General features: G+C 28.1%; 1 protein-coding gene across 1 annotated transcript in view; it reads left to right on the top strand.

Moving 5' to 3' along the window:
- Positions 1-448: 448 nt before the first annotated feature.
- The window catches only part of LOC105366619 (adenylate kinase isoenzyme 5), a 54,319-nt gene continuing 32,338 nt past the window's right edge, over positions 449-22,429 (top strand). The window contains exons 1-3 of the mRNA XM_011505118.1: positions 449-470; positions 13,551-13,718; positions 14,133-14,243. Coding sequence (XP_011503420.1) covers positions 449-470; positions 13,551-13,718; positions 14,133-14,243 — 301 coding nt within the window. The remainder of the gene's footprint in view (positions 471-13,550; positions 13,719-14,132; positions 14,244-22,429) is intronic.

Below are 22,429 nucleotides of genomic sequence, written 5' to 3' on the forward strand. Positions count from 1 at the left end.
TGCGTCGTCGTGGACTCAGAAAGCTCCGAGGAGCGAGTCGAGCCGGAAGTGCGCGCCCGCTCGTATCGCGCGAGCCGGAAGGAGGAGCCAAGGCCCAATTACGGCCGTGTCGGCCCCTTAATGTGGACAATTCTGCTGGTGAGCCTGATCGTAAAGACGATATTGAGGCGGCACCGGCCCCTCGATCGCGCCAACGCCGAGGGGATGAGGTTCGCGGCCGGGCGCGCCCCCGTAGGCCACCGGACCAAGAATCACGGTTGAGGGAGCGCGATGACGGCCCGACCCGAGAGCTCCTCGTGAGTGAGGACCGTAGGCCCCGGGACGCGCGCCCCCCGAGTAGTGCGGGTCCGGCACTGGCGCGGCCGCCCTCCCGCTCGGGCCCCATCCGCCTGACATGTGAGCATTAAATGGCCGTGGAAGGACCGAGTCGGCCAGCCGACGACCTACTATGGGCATCTGCCTGGACACTGGTGAGTCTCGCGGGAGGACGCGCTCTTCCTATTTATTTGGCGGCTAGCCTTGTCGCTTCGATGAGTTTCGCGTGTCATGTTTCGCTGCTAGATCGATATTATCGAGGCGTTAATGACGAGCCGTGCCAGCCATTTTTCCATCATGACCGAATCAATGATAATGGATGCGATACGTGAGATTGTTGGTTGGCGATGGGATTTTCGTGGGGCGCGAGAGCCCGGCGTTTTCTTTGCATTTCTTAATAGTCAGTGAGATGAGCAGAAGCTTACCAAGCCATCGATCGACAAATTTCTTACGCGATTTCTTGCTAAGAGGAATTGGATGGGGAGGAGGAGGGCGAGGGATAGGAATAGGAATAGGAGGAACTGGTCGGGAAATTTTGGATGGCGCCATTTGGCTGGCTCGTATCGGCGGCGAACGTCGTCCGGCTCTCAGTTGGAATAAAAGACAATTGCAATCTCGACTACTTTGATTACTTTGCCCGACGGTTGCCATTTTAGGGTCCTTACATGTGTTTATAACAGTCAGATTATGTTAACGATCAGATTGACATTATGCTGCCAATGCAATAAGTAGCGAGTATTGGTGATTGTGCTGTTAAACGATTAATTATTAGCGGCTGATTCGAGTGTTCGATTATTTTAAAATGAAAGATTTAACGATCTTCTTGCTATATTCGGTCTTCTCCATTTTATTTAGCATACAAACTTTATAAAATTTGAAGTACTCGATGTAATCGAGCGATCTTTTTCAAACGCTAAAAATAACTTATTACATTGATTATGTTAATCTATATTATTAGTTAACTATAAACATTTCTTGACCAATGTGATGTTTAAGCAATGTTATAGTTTTAGTATCCTATGGCAAACTGAAAATTCTTTCGTCACATTGTGCGCGTTAAAACTGTCTCGATTATTGTCTTTGGAGTATGGGTTGGATTAGAGAGACGAAAGGTTTAAAGTAAAAGAGGAAAGCAAAATTTAATAATATCTGTTTAATAATTGGCCGGAAAACGAATAGTTCGTTGTTACAATAAAGAATGTCGAAGCAATAATTCAGGGATAAAGTATGGCGATTATGAAGAATGAGAAATTGATTTTACCACGTGGTCAAGAATAGGCTCGAACGTCATATTGCTGCTCAGTATTACAATAAATATTAAATTCTCTATATTTCGGATATTTAGGACATTTATAACGATGATAAATTATTAGTTAAAAATATGTTTTTGTATAAGCCGTTAAATTTTCCCAACGGACATGAATTACATTTTCGGTTGATGATTTTACTGTGGTAAATTTAGTGTATAATGCTTAGTTCCTAGTGTACTTAATATTATTGTTATTATATGTGTATCGTTTGTATGAGCCAGTAAACATAATTGGTATTGTATCGTATTGTACGTATGAAGTAATTTTAAAAATTTAAGGAAAATCAATGTGTCCATACAATTTTAAACAGAAAAGCAATAAACATTAAAAATTGAATATTTAATGTTTATATTCGAATAAATAAGCAAGTGAACGTGTATTAGCCGATGCACTTGGTTTAATCTCCCGTAAAATCACGGATTGTCGATATCATGTACACTTGGTACAACTTAGAAATACTAACTTTCGATTTTCAAAAAAAAAGTTTACGATTCTACTACGCGTTACCAATACCATAATATAAACTATATAATAAAAACGTAAAACACAAGATAATATAGGGAAGTATAGATATGTATCTGTATATACATTCTTAATTAATATATCTTATGCGAAATATTCAATGTTAAATATTTTGATCATAACAAATATTACGTCTTTGTGTACCAATGATAATATTATTTGAACGATTACGCAAATAAACATAATAAACATATATATATATATATATATATATATATATATATATATATATTCATCCATCATTCATGGGTATTGTTTATATTATTAAATATTATTACGGATTAACAAGTGTAAAAGTAAATTAATTAATAAAAACATAAACTTTTTCTGTATATTCAATATTTTTAAACTTTATATACTATGTACGTTACGATATTGTAAATTTAGAATGTCTGATAAAAAAAAAGTATTTTCTTAGGAATATAATTCACGTTAAAAACAATACAGTCGAGTTTATGAGTATAATAAAGAATATAATATATTTGCATTTATTCAATGTTCGATGAAAGGTGTAATTAATTTAGGAAAAACTAAACAATAGAATTGTTATTTATGAAAGATTATAATTGATAAAATGAGGAAAAATCTGTCAATATAGTTAATCATATGTTTTTTAAGTAATTTCTTTTATTTGGATGTGCAGTAAATAATTATTCATAATATTTTTATATTTATATTTCTTTTTACATTTCAATGGTCTTTTTATCGTTTTAGTTGTGCATTTAAAGACTTTTAAAATTTTAAACGTTCACTGTACAAATTATCTACCTTCTAAATGTCAATAAAAAAGCAAAGCTTTAATTACATCTTATGAAGCAAGTAGAGTCATTTTAAATGACATTTCATATTAATTTATTACGTTAATATATTAAAAAGTTTAAAAAAAATCCCGTTACGAACAAATGGATTGAATTCTCTATGTCATTACTTTTCTCTCGTTGGAAAAATATATTATTAAAATTAATGTGTTTGTTCGCTTCATTAGAACTATATAAAGAACATATTGATATTTTCAAACATTAGTTTCTTGATTACCAATTACCGTAATAAGCCAGTAAGAGCACTAGGTAATTCCAACAAATACAGTAGCACATTTTAAGTAAGTAATATTAAGTCATTGCAACTAAAACAACAAACCGATACCGTTGTCAATAACAAACAACAAACAATACCGATCTTGACATAACCTTTGATAAAAAAATTTTTCATTCTTCCAATCGAGCAACTGGGCAGATTTTGAGATTTTGGCAGCCTTTGACATATTAAAATATTCCCTCCATTATTACACCGATTTACGACCTTTGGCATCGATTTTCTGCATTATATATTAATAATACTCAGTAAAAGAAAAACTTATTTCATAATCAAGTACATCTCTCTATTTTTAAAAATTGTAAAAATATTGTCACAATTTATTTATTTATTTATTTACAAATCTATGGATATATATATATATATATATATTTTTTTTTTTTTCATAAATAATTGAATCCAATAAAAAATTAAAACTTTATTCTTTATTGCCCGAGTAAACGTTATCGCTAGGATCTTATCGTGTCCTTGAAGCTTTAGCAGTGTTAGTTAAACTACGCTTAAACCACTCGCATCATCGCGTTCATATTTTCATTCAGGCTTTCAAATAATAGCAAAAGCAGTAAACTCGCGTGCGACCGTCCACCAGCGCTCGTAAGCCAATGTAAACAATGCAGGATGCAAAATAAAACTCCCCCGGTCGTGTCAATATAACAGAAAAAAAGAAACGATCCCGTGGCTCGAAAGACGCGCATGTTAAGCGAAATGAACAGCGGGCGAGTGGACTGTTAGGGGAAAAGCTTACGGCATTAACCGTCCGATCGCATGTAAAATTTGCTTCGATGCAGCTCGCGCGGTCGAAGTCGTATTGAACGCCCGTGGATCGCCGTCACCACAAGGTAAAGGTCGCGTGCCTCAGGCACTAGGACACATGAGTGCGGGCGAGACAATCGATGGATCGTCGATACGCCAACCGAGTTCCACCGACACACGGAGCGCGGGTGGTCTGGACGTGGAGGGATTGGATGGGAGAGGGGGGGGGGATGAGTACTATCGGGAGAAGCACACGCGAGCGTTGGCTGATGCCGACTTGAAGCATGGCGTCGATGAACTCTCGAGTTTACCGGTTAATGTTCCCGGGATCTCTCAGCCTTCTATGAGGTACGGTTTGAGCGCTATCGCGTGCTGATCATATCGCCGATGTCGTGCTGGGGTTGAGCTTTCAATATCGGGATTTCTCGCGGGGGGCTGATTTTTGTAATTGTGGAGATAACTTTGTCTGTGGTTGTCAATAGGGAGAATTAAATGGCGCGTTGTGGTATTTTTTTTAACGATTACCCGTTTCCTTAATGTAGCTAAGATTTTTTAATATTCGGTTACTAGGACTCGATGAATACATTGTCGAGATATTACAATTTTTTTTTTTTTTTTTTTTTTTTTTTTTTTTTTTTACACTTTTAGACATTGTTACAATAGGATTGCAATGAATCGCGGTAAAAGTATTGCTTCTTTTCCGACAAAGATTTATCATACATTTTTTCCGTTAGTATGAAATAATAAAAGTAATGCTGAAGACATGAATAAGTAAAAGATATTTTTTAATTACATTGACAGATCAATTATAACTTCGAAGCTATCGTTGATTATAGAACAAAAACAAATGTGAAACATTACGGATAATATAATAGCTATGAAATAAATACCCTACGTGACTCTGACTTCATAGTTTCAAGTTTTCTAATATTTTCGTTAGTTGGTGGCTATGATACATAGTACGATAGAATTTACTAATATTTTAGGATGCGACCACTTTTTTGACAACTTTATAAACAAAGCGTTCCATTAAAAATAAGCATCACTTCCTCTATCTAAATTTCGTTTTGTTTTTAAATTTAATGGATACATTATCAATTATCATTATAAATTATTGCAAAAAATTAAAGACTCTAAAGAATGAAAATAATTATTCCCTTTTTTTGTGTCAATAAGATGAATTGAAAAAATTATTCAACATTAACGACGATATTGTTATTACTAACCTGCTCCATTATCATAAATAAATTTCTTAATTAAATAAGCTCTCTTACTTTTTAAAGTACCCTAAAGGAGTTTCAATAGTAAAAAATATTTTAATAATTTGACAGATATTAAATATACGTAGTCATAATTAAAGAAAATTTGTATTATTATTGATTAAAAATTTTTTTTTTATTAAGGAATAAGACTTTTTACATAAGACTTATATAATGTAATATTGACTAGAGGACGTTAAAAACAGAACCGTTAAGCATCGCAACTTGTTAACTTACTTGTTCGATATCCTCTTCATTTTGCAATTGGTCAACTTACCGACACGATTCCGTTAAACGAGAACCGACAGTGACAAGTGACGCACGCAAAAGTCAAAGAAATTAGTTAGAGAGAGAGAGAGAGAGAGAGAGAGAGAGATAGAGAGAGAGAGAAAGAGAGAAAGAGAGAAGCAATAATTATTGGTTAGGGCTGATTGACCTTGAAAAGACTGGTGGAGAATGGCAACGCAATGGAAGAATGCGAAGAAAATTCTAATCCCAAATCGAATTTAAATTTTTTTATAATTAATAATATCAATCCAATGATAGGTATTAAAAATTAATGATGATGGACTAACTTGAAAAACAAATTTTACGATCCTTTATGTATTACAAAAATACAAACTCTATGTTATATGCCATTGCATAAAATGAAATTCAATTACACATAATAATTAAGTTCGTAAATTATAATTTGAGCAAATTTCAAAACTTATCTTTTTAATTAATGAAGTCAATTAATTAGTTTATCAAAAAGATGTGTAAAATTAAAACATAAATTTATTAAAATTTTTATGAAATTTAAATAAAAACAAATTATTTTCCTCATACAAACTGTTTTGGATCATAAATTTTTGTTATCCGCTGAAAAAAATTTACATTTTTTATACACGTATGCTTGAGTAATCTTTCATTTTTCATTATATTATATTTAAATTGTATAATTTTAATAATTACCGTACTAACAAATAAATAGAGTATTTAGTAGGCCTCAAATGCAACTGAATTGCATTAAACTAATAAATACGTTGAAATCGTTTTGACCTCTAATATTTCAAAATCATGAAAATTATCATAGATTTATTCGCATTGTATGCATTTGTATAGATTTTTATTCTATACATAAAAATTCTTTGGTATTAAATTGAGAAATTGGAAATATATCTTAAAGCAAATAAGATGTTTAGATTTGGCGTTTCTGCATATATATTTCTATAGCCAATTTAATATTAGTTAAGACTTATACTTGACTTATTTATAAAAATTGTTAAAATATTTAAATGAAAAAAGAAGCCTACATTCTAGAAAATTATATAAAGTGAAATGTAATATATTGAAATTTTACATATAATTAAATTTTTTTATTCTGCGAAATCGTTATTAACGTAAAGGAAAAGACATTGTAAATTAAATAAAACTTTAAATAACACAATAATAATCTAGAAAGTTAAGTAGACCAGTCAATAGAGTGTAAGCATATTTTAAAATCGTCGTTAATTTTAAGTTAGTGACTTAATTGTATAAATGGGAAATTGCTACAAAATATTAATAATATTGAAGTATTACGTTCAATTTAAAAATTTTTAATCGAAATATTCTTAACATTATTCTATGGTACGATGTATATATATATGTATATATATATATATATAGTATGAATTGAAAAGAGGCAGAGGAATAAAAAATAAGTACAATACATTGATTTCCCGACTTATGTCGAGGCTGAAACTCTGGTTGACTTAGATTCAACTCGTTAAAATGTCTTATTTTATATTTAATTTTCTTTTTGTATTACTAAAACATTATAATTTTTTCCCACATAAGCTGTATATTGTCAAGGATTGCTTAATGTTCGTTCGTTGATTATAACTTTTAATAACGTAAGTCTAAAGTAATATTGTCCCAGATGTATGACTGCCTTAGTCCAACGCCAGCGCATACATTTCAACTATAAATTTCAACAAAATATCAAAATTTAAAATTTCAATATTTTCAAATTTTAAATTAGAGTTGCAATTAAAAAAAAATTTTAACACTTTAATTATATTAATTGATTTTCTACAATATTTCTACAATGCTGTTTACTTGACAATCTCTTGTAGAATTATTAAACTGCTCCATATACAGCAACAAATATGTTATATTAAGCTTCTAATCCTTGAGATTATTATTAAACATTGAATTAACTTGAAAAATAATTAAATTACGAAGTAGAAACGAACTTAATGACTTGAAAATTAAAATAAATATATTAAATCGTTTTATATTTATACTATATTTATATATAAAATAATCCAGGCAACTTTTCTAACAATCATTCATATATTCTTTATTATAATTATAAAAGTCGTTAACAAGTGTTCAATGATTAAAAATGAAGGTAGTACCTTCAATATAATTATGAAATAAATTTTAAGTTTAATGTCAACAGCCACTAAAGAAAGCTTTGAAAGTGCGAAATGTTTATTAATAGATAAGTTTGTTTTATAATTGGAAATGATGGTAAGTAGAGCTGAGAAAAGATGACTTTAGATTGACAGACAGACAGATGGATATTTGCCGAATGAAACAATTATTCATTGCTCAAAAAATATTTTAAAATTGCTCTGCTTAATGTAATATGTCGATAACAAAAATTAATCGTAGTATTTAATTAGCTATATAATATTAATAATTTATTTATATTTAAATGAGCAATGTATAAAAATTCATATGGTAATAAGGCAATTTATTAAAATCTTCTTTACATTATTATAAATGAAAATTTAAAAAATATAAAAAATCTTATAATTTTTTTATATGTTTGAGCAATTTTAGTTGAAATTTTGTTTATGTGAATTTGTTATAAATATTGTAAAATATTTTTATTATAATTTGATTATTTTTATTTATATATATTTTTTTTTATATTAATAGTAATATCAAATATAATGGTTTTTATCAGTTGGCATAAACGAAAGAGTAAACATTGAATTTTATTACTTATGACATGGAAATATTAAAAAAATCTTTTGTACATGATTTTCAGAGCTGCATACTTTTTATGAGCTTAATGAGTATATTTATGTTACAAATTATTTCATCAGAATACTAAATTAATTCTAAATTTGCTAAATTTATGTAGTAATAACATTTTTTTTTTGTTGAAATTTTAAAATAGAAGGAAATTTTGAGAAATTACATTTACAAAATAAATACTTAATTCATTTGATACGACTGAAAAATAAAAAATAAATTAATATTATTTATGTGTATGTAGTTATAATATTATACTTGTATGAGATTATAGTATATCTTATATTTAATACTTTGTTTACAATTTAGTGTGCACATCAAATTATTTTACAATAATTTCAACGATTTATAAATAAAATTTATACCGTTAATTTTACTCATACATAAAAGTATTGATACATATCAATACAAAACCATTTACATTGAAGAATCTATATCATCAAATATATTTAAAAAGAATATTTGCCTAAATACTATTTATTTATAATGTAAAATCAGAAGTTTACATAAAATAATCTTGTCTTTACAATTAATTTATTATAAATTTAAGTTAATAAATGCATTATAAATAATTAAAATAACGTAGATATTCGAAATTAAAAAAATTATCTTTTATTTCTTCACTCGACTTGTATAATTACAAGTCTATTAATTATATTAAATAAATAATTACAACTGCTTAATCCGAGTAATAGCAATTTGAGTTAGTATTAAAATTATCAAAGTTAGATTGTTCTGTATGTATGTTTTATTATTTTTTAATAATGAAGAATTTATGTTTGTATATTGATTGTGCATATGTTTATAGTTAAACTGCAGATTTTGTAAGCAGAAATTTTAGGTTTAAATACAGTTACTCTTCATACAATAAGAGGATATGTTATTATTTTACGTTTTAATAATGTAAGGCATTTAAAAGTATAACAAAATTAAGACATTTAAAATTGATCTATTGATTATTTGAATATAAACAGAATTAAACAAAAGCTCGCTTCATGTCTACAAAAAGTTAAATTTTCTTAAATAAGAAAGAACGCAGATCATTATGAAATATTTTATATAAATATAATTAAAAGAAAAATGAACGATGATAATAGAAAAATAATTAATAATTATATATAACGGATAGTTTATAGAATGAATTCGTGGAGAATCGTCAATGTATGTTAGCATGCAATTAACACAAAACATTCAGATCATACGTGAATTCGATTTTCACGTTACTTGAACGCCAATTATCTTTAATATTGATAATCTATATATTATATTGCTTGTAGGTAATGAAAATATTACATAATTTATGTTTTATATTTCAAATATGCTACAATTTGTTGAGCATTCCATTTAAAAAATGAAGAAGACAATAATTGTCAACATTTGTATTATGTATATATTTTTTAATCAGGCTATTTAAAATTGAGCTATAAGTTCAAAATCTCTCTAATTGAACAATATAATGGAAATATATTTGAGATGAAATAGGATTCACAATGTAACGTGTACATTGATAAGTATAAAAATAAAAACTATAATAAAAAAAATTGTACTTAAATTTTTATTGAATTTTTCTATATTTCACTCAAATATTAACTGGAAAGTACTATTCGTACAAACAAAGAATCAATTTTATAGAGATTATTTGGAAAAGTAAACAATTTCATTTGATTTATATTAATTTTATTATATTGAATTATTATTTGTTTATACCGATATAACCGTCACTTAGTTATTGCTAAAGTGATCATCGCGACATTATTGGACAATTGTTTTATACATGAGTTCTGAATCGGTGTAAGCGCATTTTTTTCGTATTAATTTCCCAAAGCTTCCCATTACAGGTAGCGTTCGAAAAGCTTTTTGGCCACTATCGAGGAATCAGATATTCCAATCATATAAAGAGAAAATACGAGCAATCAATTATTTCTTTTAAACTGAAAATTTTGTATTAAATAATTTAACAAAAGGCTGCTAAATCTTTCGTACATATAATAACTTTACTATAATAAATTTACATTTACAAATATTACGTGATATTTTATTAATATTTTTAATGGTAATTAAAAATTAAAAATTAAAAAAAAAAGTCACGTTAACTCTTTGTGAATTGCTTACACTGTGTAACAAAGCCCAAAAGAATTCAATGTTCCATACAAATAGCAACGAATAATACATTCAATAATTGAAAAAGGTAATGTTTTAGGGGAAAGGACAATTATACGAGTAAGAAAACTTCCGTTAGCGTGACGTCAAGTAACAAATATAAAGTACAATACAAATAAGTTGATTACGCCAATCTACCATTTTAATTCCAGCCGACCTGTCTGTCGACAAATTAGCTCAACAGATATTCCAAAAGTCTGTGCGTGGACATATTATCAATCTTAAATTTTTAATAATTTTACGTAAATTGCAAACGCGCGCAATTTTGACCGGTAAATTCAATTATGATGTACCATAATTAGAAATCTTGAAAAACATTTTCTTATAAAGTGAACATTTGTATGTAAGTTTAATTTTTATCGTTATGAAGTACATAATTACTTTTTATTCTAAATAAAAATTTTTTAAAACTTATTAGTGATAAGTGAATAAGTGATTTATTTCTTTGATGCTTTTACAGTTTGCAGCTTAATTAAATCCCATTATACTATACTTCTTATTTCAATTCTTATTTAATACTTATTTAAACCGAAAAACAACGATTAAAATTTATGATTAAACAATATATTAACGATATTGCGGAACAATAATATTCAAATTATTATATATAATTCATTTCTAATTTCTAATTATAATATTATATATTATTTAAATAATTACAAACTTATATAATAAATAATCTCGGGAACACCAATTATTTACTTACAGTAATTTTGATTTCTTCGGCTGAAATTTTTAATGTATTTATATTTATAATTAGTGATTTTTTTTTTCAGTTTATATTAATGCAAAAAATCTTGATTATTAAAAAAGAACTAACGTTCCTAATATATCAAGAAATTTTATATAAGATGAGATATATGCATGTAATTCATCAAAACTTTGTAATACTTATTTTAATGTGTTAAAAGAGAAAATTTACTGCTGACATCAATATGAGAATATATTTTGAAAATATTCGTATGATGTTGATTTATTTGAAATCATTGTTATGTTTTCTTTGACTTTTTTTTCTATTCAAAACCAGTATGAGAATACATTTACAGGTTTTTTTTTTTTTTTTTTTTTTTTAAATAAAATAATTCAAAGCACTAGTAGATCGTCGGCCTCCTCTATACTTATAGCGTCGAAAAACGCTAGTCAATTGTAAACGTTGATACAATTAGGGTGAACTGGCCTCTTTTTTTCTCGATCGATAAAAAAAAAGGAAAAAGAAAAAGAAAAAAAAAGAGAGAAAGCACAGTAAAAGGTTCGTGGTATAGCGAGAGGTGGGAATACCTTCGATAGTAATCGTATTTGAGAGGCCATTCGCGCTATGCGGATTTTAATCGATCATGATACATCAGCAAGTTTGCCCTGCGAGGGAGTTCGTAGGATAATTATAAGCAAAGTACGAGGATACAACGAAGATGTTACTGAAGGGATTTTATTAAAGACTACATTATTAATAATCAATATGCCAGTGATTACTTTGATAATTACTTGATAATAAATTCTTACGATGAATTTTGCAGTAAACAGTCTTATAATGGGCTTTAATAAATCCTTGGTCTCATAACAATTATAATAAAAATACATCGTTACACAATTAAAGAAATATAAAGCTCAGCGACTCGCGTAGATTATTTCTTTAGGATAAATTGAAAAGAAGCTATTGTTTAAAGTGTGGAACACGCGTAAAACTATTATTTTTGCTGTCGGGCAGAAAATAAACATCCACGACTTAAATACGTTCAAATTCTAATAATCGCCACGATTCGCACAGGCGATCAATCTCGTTGAGAACGCCTTCCAGTAGTTTCAGCTCGAACTATTATTTTACCTATAATCACTATTGTTATTTACTCTAGATGACAGTAAGCACGAAAGTATCTTAAGATGTTTTAAGTAAGTTTCGTCAATACACGCTCTTAATTGATTTAACTTAGATGAAATATAGTATAATGTACGAGTGTACTCCAACATGGCACGGAATCAAATATTTACAAGCTCGTATCATCACCACGAGACCGCGATAATTTCTCAAAGCTCGGAATGAAGAATCCGCTTGGAAAGATTATGAACAGAATCGAGAAGATCGCCACAAGAGACTCCCTCGGTAGCGTCTGCTATACCCCCTCTTACCCTACCCTTCCCACCCCACTCCTCACGATACGAGGAATTATAAGGGTCGTGCAAACGGCGACGCCCCATTATTTGCGTGGCATTACTTCTTTTTGGAGGGCCGCCCATTTTACGCACGGCGTTGCGGTCCGCCAATTGGAAAGTTAGCGACATTCCGACTAGTGTTCTCCACGAATACGCAATCCTCTTTACGTATTATGCGCGATGGATATCGCTCGTGGGAATCGCGGTATTGAGGACGTCACCTTGGCCTCTGCCCTCAACTGATGCTCGCTGACCAGGTCGGGATTTGTAGAGGACTCGCACCAAGAACTTCGCATCGTCGTTGTGGAGAGTCGTCAGTGCGCGCGTTTTAATAATCGAATCTTTTCGTGCTCTTTTAAAATATAGGTGTTCGGCCTCCGCGTGTAGCTGGAACTTTCAAATTCCGTTCGAACGACTGTTGATTGCATGGATCTTCGGCTTGGTCTATATGTTTTTGCACGAGATGTAAATGACCGTTGGCCGGAGACTCGTAGAAAGAAAAGTGAGACCGACGTAAGCACTCGGTAGAAAAATATCGTTCCGGTTATGTTGCGAATGATAGAAACGGCTTTTTTAGATTGTTTTAAATAATTATTTTTAAAATTTTAATATCTAGCCATAATTTTGTATTTATTTATTTATTTATTTATTTTTTACCATTATTTTTTCTATAATTATTATTTTTATTAGTAGTAGTACTAGTAGTAGTAATGGTATTATTAATACGTTTATAAGTATTGAATAAGCGTTATTTAGGGTAATATTAAGGCTCGCCTATGTCCCAGTAGAGTAAGTGATAAGTTTCAGAACAATATTAAATTTACTATGAAAATATTAAAGTTCAAGGCGTTTCGATTTTCTTTGAAAAATCGTGAAAAAGGAGTGAGATTAAGAATAAGCAGGGACAGGCACGAATGCGCATACTTTTCTTATTTATATTACGTTATTTATATTGCAAAATGAACGCTTTTATTTACAGATCAACAAGATAGATCGAAGGGGTTCGAAGAGTCCGGTGCTCAGAATACGGAAAAATGGCGCAGACAGGTGGGGATATTGGCGACTCCGCCCGGGGGTAGCTTTCCCACGCAGAATGCCGGCCCGGTTAGATTCGAGCCTCCCTCGGTACCGGTTATTTTCGTACTCGGTAATTATGTATTTGTACTTTTACATTTTTAGCACATTTGTTTATATGCTAAGTAATCACAAATTATTATCTTATCGCGATAATACTTTAATTTAATGTATTTTACGAACAGGTAGAAGATTGAGTAGGGACTATCATGCATCCTCACCAATTTAAGATTGCGAAGCATTTGTAATGAATCGATTTGTAATTCGATTATATTCATAATTAATGTTTTGATAAATTTTAATTGAAGAACGAAAAGATATTAGGAACATTTTAACTCGTTTTACGAAAGATACTTTAGTATTTTAATTTTTTTTTAAAAAAATCATTGAATTACTTCCTTTTTAAAGAACGAGCACAAGCATTATATAATGATAATAAAAAATAATGCTTAAGCGCGATTAAAATGAGAAAATTATGATTTAACAGGAGGTCCTGGCAGTGGTAAGGTGACACATTGTGACAATTTCACGCAAGAGAAGAAGGGACTGGTTCACATAAATATGACGGATTTACTGCAGCAGTATGCTTTGGGTAATGGTGAGTATTAGAAAAATAATTGAATTGATTGCTTATTTTAGAATTAGACAGCGAAACATTCCAAAAGCTTTATATTTTATGTATAAAATTACGAAAATAATAGTCGAAATAATAATAGTATGTAAATATTACTGTGGCAAGTGATTTTTCATCTACTTCAAATAATATTTATGAATTTTAAGTGTAGCCAAATATTTTAAAAGTAGGAAGCTAAAGTAAAAAAAAAGTGATTTATCCATTATCATAGAAAAATAATTTTAAAAAAGCAAAATTTTTTATAAATCGTTTCGTGCTTATGCTTGAAATTGAATAAAAGGTACATGGTTCATTGAACATTATATAAAATTGAATGTAATTATAATTGTAATTGAATAATTTCGATAGAGGTAGACAGAGAGGACTTAAGCATGGAATATAAAAATTTTAATTTTTTAAAAGAATAAGAAGAATTTAAAAGAATAAATTTTTTAAAAGAATACAATATTTTTCTCTTATACTTAACAAAAACTCGAAATTCCGTCAGGGTTATGCTATTTCATATAATAGACATATACATTTCAAATACATATTCACGAGGTTGAAAAGACGACTACGAAGACAAGTACCTTTTTATTACATACTTATGCCTCTACGTCCACGTGTAAACATAAACATAGATAATTTCACAAAAATGACTAAGTAATTTCTGTGCCCGTGGTCAATATAAGAATAGTCTCGACCTAAATTGATTTTAACGCGAGATCGATAAGTAATAGAATATTTAGTTGTACAATAAAGATACCACATTGACTTTATAAAATGTTGAGAAATCTGAATTTACAAGTGTACTGTTGCTATAAATTTGATGAAAATGTTCCAAATGAGCTATAATGCCGTTAACAATAATTAAACGACAACTCAACATAATATTCTACGCCTCTACAACTCATCTATAAACTGACCTAAAAAATTACTGGTTACGCTGTTTTTTCTTATATTTATTTTAACGCGATGATTTTTAATTGCTTTATACATGTTGCCAAGATCATGCAATTCAGTTGTAAAGTTAAAAAGGCATTACTAGTTGAAGTAAATGTTGTGCATATGCTGTTGAGTGATAACAGTATCTTTCTTTATCGAAGATATGTGAAAATACATTTTTATTCATCGTTTTGTTTACGACAAATATTGATTATAAATTTTATTTTATATTGTTACTTTATAATTGTCGAATTTTAAAACCAAATTCAAGCAACTAATTTTTAAATGTTTTTTATACACTATACACAAAATATGAATCAACATTTTAGTTGAAGAGAAATAATTAAAATTCAATGATTTATGAACCAAATTTGTTCAACATTCACTATCCCTCAATAGGCCACTTTGGCTCACATAATTAATATTAATAAAAAATATAAAATTCAGCGTAATAGCTGATTTTTGCGAATAGAGATTGATTGGGCATATTAATGAGCTTTGAGTAGAATAAATAAGTAATATATTTATTAGTAATATATGAGTATTTAGTAATATATAGTATTAAGAAATCGTATTTGCAATGCAGCGTCGATGCCGTTTTTAATTTACGGTATTCTCTCTGAAGTTAATTGTACTCATTCATTAGGTCTTTTAGTTCATAGAAATGAAAATATATTTGTAAAGACTAAATAAATTAAAAATAATTTTAACACATCATATATAGTATTTAAAAGCAATAACAGTTAAAATAATTCTGAAAATTATAATTATCTTTATATATAAATATAAATTTGTACCTTAATAATAAATAAAAAATGACAAAAAATTTACACTTGCATTTGTAAATGCCAAGTTGTCTTTAATCCTCGAATTGTTTATTCATTATCGAAGAGAGTATTTCTATGTGATATAAAACTATTTTTATATACTTCATGTAATATTTATTTTGTTTTCTTCGCAAAAATTGAAAATACAGTAAATTATTACATTATGGGTTATGAGTAATTCACGATTGATAGGAAAATAGAGAATAGAACTATTAGTCGCTGTAGATGATCTTATCGCCTATTATTGAAAATAGTATCGATTAAACGACTAGTGTGTGAGTAAGAAAATGAGAAAGTAAGATATGTATTTAATCTGGAATTAAGGATTAGCCTATATAATACAAGTATTGAGCTTGCGTTAAATTATTTCCCAGTATTTGGGATCGGGATATCCTCTGAACTTTCTCTCTAAACCAGTAGATACCTAAAACTCGTCTGTTGGAACTATCGATGATTACTGAGAATGAAAGATAATCAATATGTTATCACGATGTAGAATAAGAATATGAGAATGTCGAATCTTTATAGTTGAAGCAGTAATATCAATGTGAGTTTTAATATTGTTTGGCGAAATTAGGAGACTAAGTTTTATGCTTAATTAATTCTTAATTAATACATTTTATGCACTGGTAATATAATATATTATCGTTATAATAGTCGTTCCCTTTTTCCTGTAAATTACTAATATACCTTATGTCTACTACTATGGTTATATATAAAAGTATATTATAATAAAAAATATATAAATAAAATAAAATATAACAGTATAATATTTTAAACAAAATTTTATTTCCGGCCATTTTAATAGCCTAATCATAAAAATGTGATAATACACGCTTGCCACTTTATGATTTCATACTAATTATGAATCAAAACAATAATTAAATATAAAAGCATAGGTTACTTAGCACAAAGAAAATCGTCTGTACAAATATGATTTAATGCATATTTTAATTTGAAACCATACATGAAAAGATAATCTTAGCTGTACAATTGCAAAATAGGACGTGTAAGTTTGATTATAAATTCATTTATTTTTTATTTTGTATATATATATATTCACAGACATAAATATTTTATCATAAGTATAGTTAACATTAAATTTAACCTAAATCGTTGATGACATCATCAAAAAAATTTCTGTAGAAGGAAACGACCATATGAATATTAATAAGTCGTGGATCTCGATCTGCCAATGACCTTGGAACTGTTCCTTTGTTAATGCCTATAAGAATATTTTGAAAAAAAAGCGGTCCGCCACTATCACCCTAGAACAAATATTACAAACACCTGTATTTTTATATATTTTTCCGTAGTACTTCAAATATGAGAAATTGAAATATTTGATAATAAATTTACATATAATTCAAACAAAATTAAATCTAGACAATTTTATTTTTCTGCACAGCGAAACGCATGACTTATATTTTAAATAATTACGCGTTTAATAATAAAAAACAATTATAATGAATTTTATACAGATTATGTTTTTTAGAATTCATGTTGTTTTTTAAACAAAAATGGGATACAAAGTTTTATCTGGTTTGAGAAATTGTTCAATTTTACAGTGTAATAATGCCGTAAATTTCCTTTTTCTCATATTCCAATCTGAAATAATGCAAAGATATGTAGAAGCTTTGTTGTCCTTTACGTAGAAAAGATTGAAGCATTCGCATCATCTTTAACTATATTTGTTAATAAATAGGAATGAAACAAAGAATAATCCAGAAAAGAAAGTATAATTGAAAGCTTTTGAAGGCCAAGAACTGAATGCCAAAAAAAAAAAATAATAATAATGAATCGTCTTAATAAATAGTGTATCTAAATTGTAAAACATAATCAATAATAAGGAATTTTAAACGAATTAATTAAATGATTAATCAAATTAAATGAATGTTTAAAAATAATTATCAAAAAAATCTTAAAAAAATAATTATTTTACCTAATATTGTATATAATATTAAAGCTATAAATGAATATTTATATATAAATATTTTTAAGATATAATTTTTGTCAATTATATTAGCTAACGATTAATTGGATTTATCTAAGTAAGCGCTTTTCTCTTTTTAATATTTATTTTCCCGATTGCTTTCTATCTTTATGAAAGCCAAATCAAATTCTAAATCAATTATAAACCACATCAATGCAAATATGCAGTTATACCACACTCTGTAATGAAAAAATTATTATATATATTGTTTATTAGTTATAAAATTCTTTCTATGGGCGATAGACTGTAAATAATTGTTCATATATATATATATATATGTATGAATAATAAATAAATTATTTTAAATATATTTAATAATTAAGATTGTGATAATTTATAATATTTATTTATTAATGTGAAATTAATATAGTAGTCAATTGCTAAAATATTATTTGATCCTTACCAACTCACAATCATATTTATATAAAGAAATTATTACTTACATCGTTCAATAGCGTATAAGGCTCTGCTACAGAACAAAATATTTGCCTTTTATCAACAACCAAGTCATCTCCTAAACGTGTTAATCGTTGATTGCAATTTTTATTATTTATAATTGTTAATTTTGCTATTTTCAATTGTGAATTATATGAAGAAGTATTGGTTAGACCCCAACCAGCTGTGGATGCTTGAAAGTTATTAAATGAACGTATAGGGATGTTGGACAATGTTATTGGTTCGATCCTATTGTCTACACTATTCAATAGCTAAAAATATATATTCTATTTAATTTACAGATGATTTTATTTGCAAAGTAAAAAGCGCATTGTAAATTATATTGTAATGCTATGCAGAAGAGTTAAAAAAAAAGTATTTAATTACTTTGAAAATTAATTTACCCTTATAATAGCCACGTCATTAGCTGGAAAAATAATCTTTTTATCTTTAATTCTCGACCACTGGTCAAATGTCGTCCACCAAGCTATATTATATTTCAAACACTGTGTTAACTCGGAGGATCCGACGACAATTTGTATCATATCAGTCTCCTCGAAAATAACACAGTGCTCCGCAGTTACCACATCTTGCCTACTTACGAGACTTCCTGTACACAAATGATTTCTCGATCGGATCCTATTTGATTCAGTAACTCGCATTAAGGACACAACAAATGGAAATTCGTTTGCTTCCGCGTCTCGAATATTGTGACCAATTAAGGCTTTCATATTGACTAAGAAATATTGGTTACCTGATAACATTTTTTTTATATAAATAAATACTAAAGTCTGTCGTTCAAAATCTTTAATTTTTCTATAAATATATAACAATTTTTTCTACTTACTAAATATAATATAGCAAATAGAACTGAAATAAATTTGGATCCGCATACTAAAAATAAAATTAATGAAAAAAATCACACAAATTACATGAAAAGCTGAATATCTGTAAATCGTAAATGTAATAAGAGTACGTGATTAACATTTAATTGAAGCAATGTAAATATAACATAGTAAATGTTCTGAATTAATTAAAGAACAATTAATTTTTAAGAAAAATACAAATCAAGTTACAATCTGTATTAGATTCACAAAACATAAATTTGTAGAAATATTTTAAAATAATTTTGTTGATATAATAATACATTGGTAATTTAATTTAACGTTCACTCGTATATTGAATTATGTATGCAGTGGTACATTATAATACAAATTTTGAAATCGAAATTATGAAAGAACCGCTAATTAAAAAGTATCCTAATCAATAATACATTCTATGATTAGATTGCTGTAACATAAAATGTCAACACTTACATGCAAAAAGAATAATATTAAATATTTATACAGCGGTGAATCACAAATATACTTAGAAATATCTAATCTAATTCTCATAACAACAAGATATCCTTACACAAAAAGATAATTTGGTGCCTATTTATTATTAATTATGTATGAAAGATAAGCATAAAATATATTTTTAAATACATTCTAGATGTATGCCTTGTCTAGAAAATTTATAATAAATATTATTAGTCAACGTTAAAAAATATATTAATTTTATAGTTGAAAAATAAATTTATATACAATATAAGATTACAATATACACGAATATAAAATAAATATTTTCAAAAATAGAATTTCAAGAATAATTTTCAACATAAATTTTATTTTAATTACTACATTGATAAAGTAATATGATATAAATTAAATAATACATTAAAATATATGAATTAGTTTGTCATACATAAATTTTAACTCACTGATACTAATTCTTACCTAAGGTTAAACAATATCTCTCCCTCTCTTTCTTTCTTTTATACACGCGCACGCCTTTATTCATGCCTCCGAAATATTTAAAAATTTTTAAAATATGTTAAATATTATAATAAATAATATTTAAACACAGATCCATAGATATCTTTGTGTGTGTGCGTGTACGTAGGTAGGGGTTTGTTAATGAGAGAGGGAGAAGCTTTGTATGTTTAAACTTAGTTCAGAACCAATTTAACAAACTTTCACGTAATGTGTTCATCTTTATTACTATTATTACTATTATTATTATTACTATTATTACTATTATTATTATTGCTATTATTATTATTATTATTATTATTAAACATTATAGTTTGCAAAATAAAATAGATAAGCATAAATAATAGTGCTCAATAAATATTACTGCTCACTCAGAAATTTTTCAACTTCAATGCATACATGAGCAAACTGTTGCAATTTCAGTTTGATAATCGCAAATAATAATCATCAGAATATCTATATATTAACACTTGTATGACACTTTTACAAAATTTACTATTTTATCACAAACTCAAGACACTCATAAAAAAATGATTGAAATAACGAACTGGCATATGGATATTCACGACAAGGTGATTATTCTGTATGAAATGTGGACAAGTACCCCTATTAATACCTATTAAAATGTTGTGAAGCAAAAGTGGACCACCACTATCACCCTAAAAGAAATATTATGTATAAATGAAAAGTATATATATATATATATATATATATATATATATATATATATATATATATTTATATATATATGAGTGTTGAGTGTTAAATATACACCGTATAGAAATACTATTTATATTTATTTTTAAAAGGAAATATTTCAAAATCTGTAATAAAAATTTTTAGGTAAAATTTTATTTAATATAAATAAAAATCTTAATTGTTTTATCAGTCTTTCGAGTTTTAAATAGCAATTAAATTCTAAAAAAATAAAAAAAGATACTCGCCTCCGTCATTAGTACGTAAGGGTTTCCTATAGTGCATAAGGCTTGCCGAACATCAAAAGTTATTTCATCCTGACTAAGATCAGAAATTATGTGTTGACAGTCATCGTGGGTTAAGATTGTTACATTTGCCACTTTCATATGCGGACTAAAATCCGTTTCATTAGTTGGACTCCATCCTACCATCGTAACCTCAGCCCCATAAAGATTATAATTCATTATGTTAGACAATTGTATGGCAGGTAATGGTTCCGGCATTCGGCGTATTAACTAAAATATCAAATATTTTCATAGACATTTATATGAAGAAAATCTATTTGCTTTTTAGTAAATATTGTTACAAATGTATATTTCACTATTATGAAACAAATTTTATCAAATATCTCTCCAAATTACCCTTACAACAGCAACATCATTTATGTCAAATTCAATTGGTACATTATTAGCAACAGCCCATTGTTCATAGCTAATCCACCAGTAAATGTAAAAAATGTCACAATTTCTCAAGTCAGTAGAACCGACATAGATTGCAGTGGTCAAGGGCTGTGCAACGACAATACAATGTTCAGCAGTTATGACATAATTTGAACTAATGAGAGTTCCTGTACATATATGATCTTCAACTGGATTTGCATTGAAAATTCTAAGATGCATCAACGAAACAACAAAAGGAAATTCCTGTACATAGGCATTTCTAACGTTTTCTCCAATTAAAGGTTTTGCATTAACGACGAAATAATTACTACCTAATAGACAGAAACTATTATAATAATTTTGTGATCTATTATTCACTGCTCCACAAAAGATTTTTATTTTATCCAACACAAATATTATATTAAATGATTGTTCATACTTACAACATATTAAAAAGTAGCCCAATAACATATATATCCGTATTTGCATACTGAATATAAAACAGATAAAACCTAAAATAGGATATGTATGAAATAGTAAATTTTAAAACACTAATATTAATTGTTAAAATTACATGAACATTAATTTCAAAATACAAACATATTTATATAAATATTACCAACCGTGATTTTGTATACACAAAATTCTAATGAAACTCGAAGTATCGCCCTTTTTTGTATTAAAAGAATGGAAGTAATTTTTATTCTAAGTAAAGAAGTTCTGCAATATAAATTTTAATTTATCAATTTATTTTGTGCAAAAATATGATAATTTAAACATTAACATCGATATATGTCAATGA

The sequence above is a fragment of the Ceratosolen solmsi genome, unplaced genomic scaffold (assembly GCF_000503995.2).
Source record: "Ceratosolen solmsi marchali unplaced genomic scaffold, CerSol_1.0 scaffold16, whole genome shotgun sequence".
NCBI lineage: Eukaryota > Metazoa > Arthropoda > Insecta > Hymenoptera > Agaonidae > Ceratosolen > Ceratosolen solmsi.